The sequence below is a fragment of the Leptosomus discolor genome, chromosome 1 (genome assembly GCF_034619465.1).
Source record: "Leptosomus discolor isolate bLepDis1 chromosome 1, bLepDis1.hap2, whole genome shotgun sequence".
Taxonomy (NCBI): Eukaryota; Metazoa; Chordata; class Aves; order Leptosomiformes; family Leptosomidae; genus Leptosomus; species Leptosomus discolor.
The window spans coordinates 48,718,217-48,720,049 of NC_141391.1; the positions used below are offsets into that span (position 1 = coordinate 48,718,217).

The 1,833-nt window shown below is 48.7% G+C and overlaps 1 protein-coding gene across 1 annotated transcript; it reads right to left on the reverse strand.

The window, feature by feature from the left end:
* Positions 1-327: 327 nt before the first annotated feature.
* Positions 328-1,269, reverse strand: SPRY2 (sprouty RTK signaling antagonist 2). The gene has a single exon (XM_009947410.2). The coding sequence runs from the start codon at positions 1,267-1,269 to the stop codon at positions 328-330; it is 942 nt and encodes a 313-aa protein (XP_009945712.1).
* Between the last annotated feature and the right edge of the window lie 564 nt (positions 1,270-1,833).

Sequence of the window (1,833 nt, forward strand, 5' to 3'; positions counted from 1 at the left end):
AAAAAAGGAGTCATTTGCTAATTTACAAATTTTGCAAGTACTATTCACAAACAATAGAGTTGCCTAGGAGTGTCTGTGTTGCTTTAGCTTATGCAATATGTGGGTCACAATGTACTGCATCCCTTTTTTTTTTTTTTCTGTATGCCACTAGCTGGATTCTAACAAGCGTATCAGTTAAGATGGCACACACAGAGAAAAGCATTTCACTGCAAACAGCAAAGTGTATCCCCAACCATTCTACTACAGTGCCAAGACCATAGCTGCTTAGTTGGTTGCATATGCACGTTAAAATAATCCTTGTTACTTTAGTATTTCTGACTAGTGATGCTATGTTGGCTTTTCAAAGTTCCTGGGGGGGACACTGGGAACTTTGCAGCAAACTGTGTTGGAGTGTTTACAGCGGCACCCAGGCCGATTTACCCGGTCATAACAGCCCTGGCACAACTTAAGGCAACCCTTGGCTGGTAGGTAACACCACAAGCAAGGCAGAAAGAGGGACACCACACCCATGGCAGACCATCTAGTGCAGCAATGCGACTGACTGCAGGAGCAGGGGTTGTCAGCACAGTTGTCCTCATCATCGTTAGAGCAGTGATAGAAGAGGCCCTTCACGCAGCAAACGCAAGTCCCGTAATCGACCACGTTCTGGGCTGAGCAAAGACACTGCTTGTCACAGATCCAACACGATGGGAGGGTCCTTGGATAAGTGCACTCCTTGCACTTACACTTTCCACAGTCCTCACACCTGTAGCTGTGCGCTCCCAAGTCTTCTTTGCTCAGCGGCTTCAGCTCACTTGACTTGAGCTCAGACTTGGGCTGCATTCGGACTATCCCGTCGGCAACTGGCCCCAAAGATGACCCTAGAAGTCTTTGTTCAGATGAATTACTGCTAGTACTTGTCCTTGTACTGCTCCGTGAACCTGTGCTGACCGTGCTGATGGATCGGGACAGTGGTGCCCGAGGAGAGGCATGTGTTTGTGTGTGCTGAATCCGGCTAAAATGACGATGCTCGGGCAAGCCATTGGGCCTTTCATTTTTGGGTTGGGTTGCCAGCCGAGGAGCAGACTTGACCCCTGGCCGTGGAGCCACTGTAGGTCCCTCCGTGTACTCATTTGTGTTTCGGATGGCTCTGATCTGGTCCAACGACAAGACGTGAACCTGTTGCGTCAGGACATCCCGCAGGTCAGGCTCCCCATGTGGTCTCCCACTGTCACGCCGAGCCTGTAGCAAGGCCTGTGACCCGCTGCCGTGCTGAGCTCTCGTCTCCATCAGTGCCCAGAAGCGTGCTCACCCCGGCAGGCTTAGAACACATCTGAAATCCTGGAGCAACAAAGAAAGGATTCACTATTGCAACACATCTCATGCTCTCTCCAGCAGCCTTTCAAGCCTGCAGGATCCCACAGCACCGCACACAATCAAGTAATGCATCAGCCTTTAAAAAAAGGAGTCACGTCTGGGGCGGAGCACGGGCACCAGTCAGCTGAATGCACTTCCCTTGGCCTGTCCTGCCTACTCCTGTGGAGAGCTTAAAGGGATTCTGTTCTAGGTCCATGCATCTTAACTTGCGGCTCTAGAAAGTCTAGGTATTGAGCCCGCTAACTAAGGCTTCCCAGGTCATCTTCTGATTAGACCATGGCCTTTAAAGGGATTACATTTCAGCCACTTGAAGTGACTCTCCTTTTCCTATCAGGCTACTGAAAAATTCTTAATAATAATAATAAAAATGCCTGCAAGTATTTAGCAAGTGTAATGTGACCTGCTGATGACAGACATATAATTCTCCAATTTTGTTTAAAACTGGATAATATTTTGGTAGGCTAGTCTCTTTACACA

Bases quoted from the DNA above. Each gene is read 5' to 3' on its own strand.
- SPRY2 (XM_009947410.2), bottom strand. From the start codon at position 1,269: ATGGAGACGAGAGCTCAGCACGGCAGCGGGTCACAGGCCTTGCTACAG.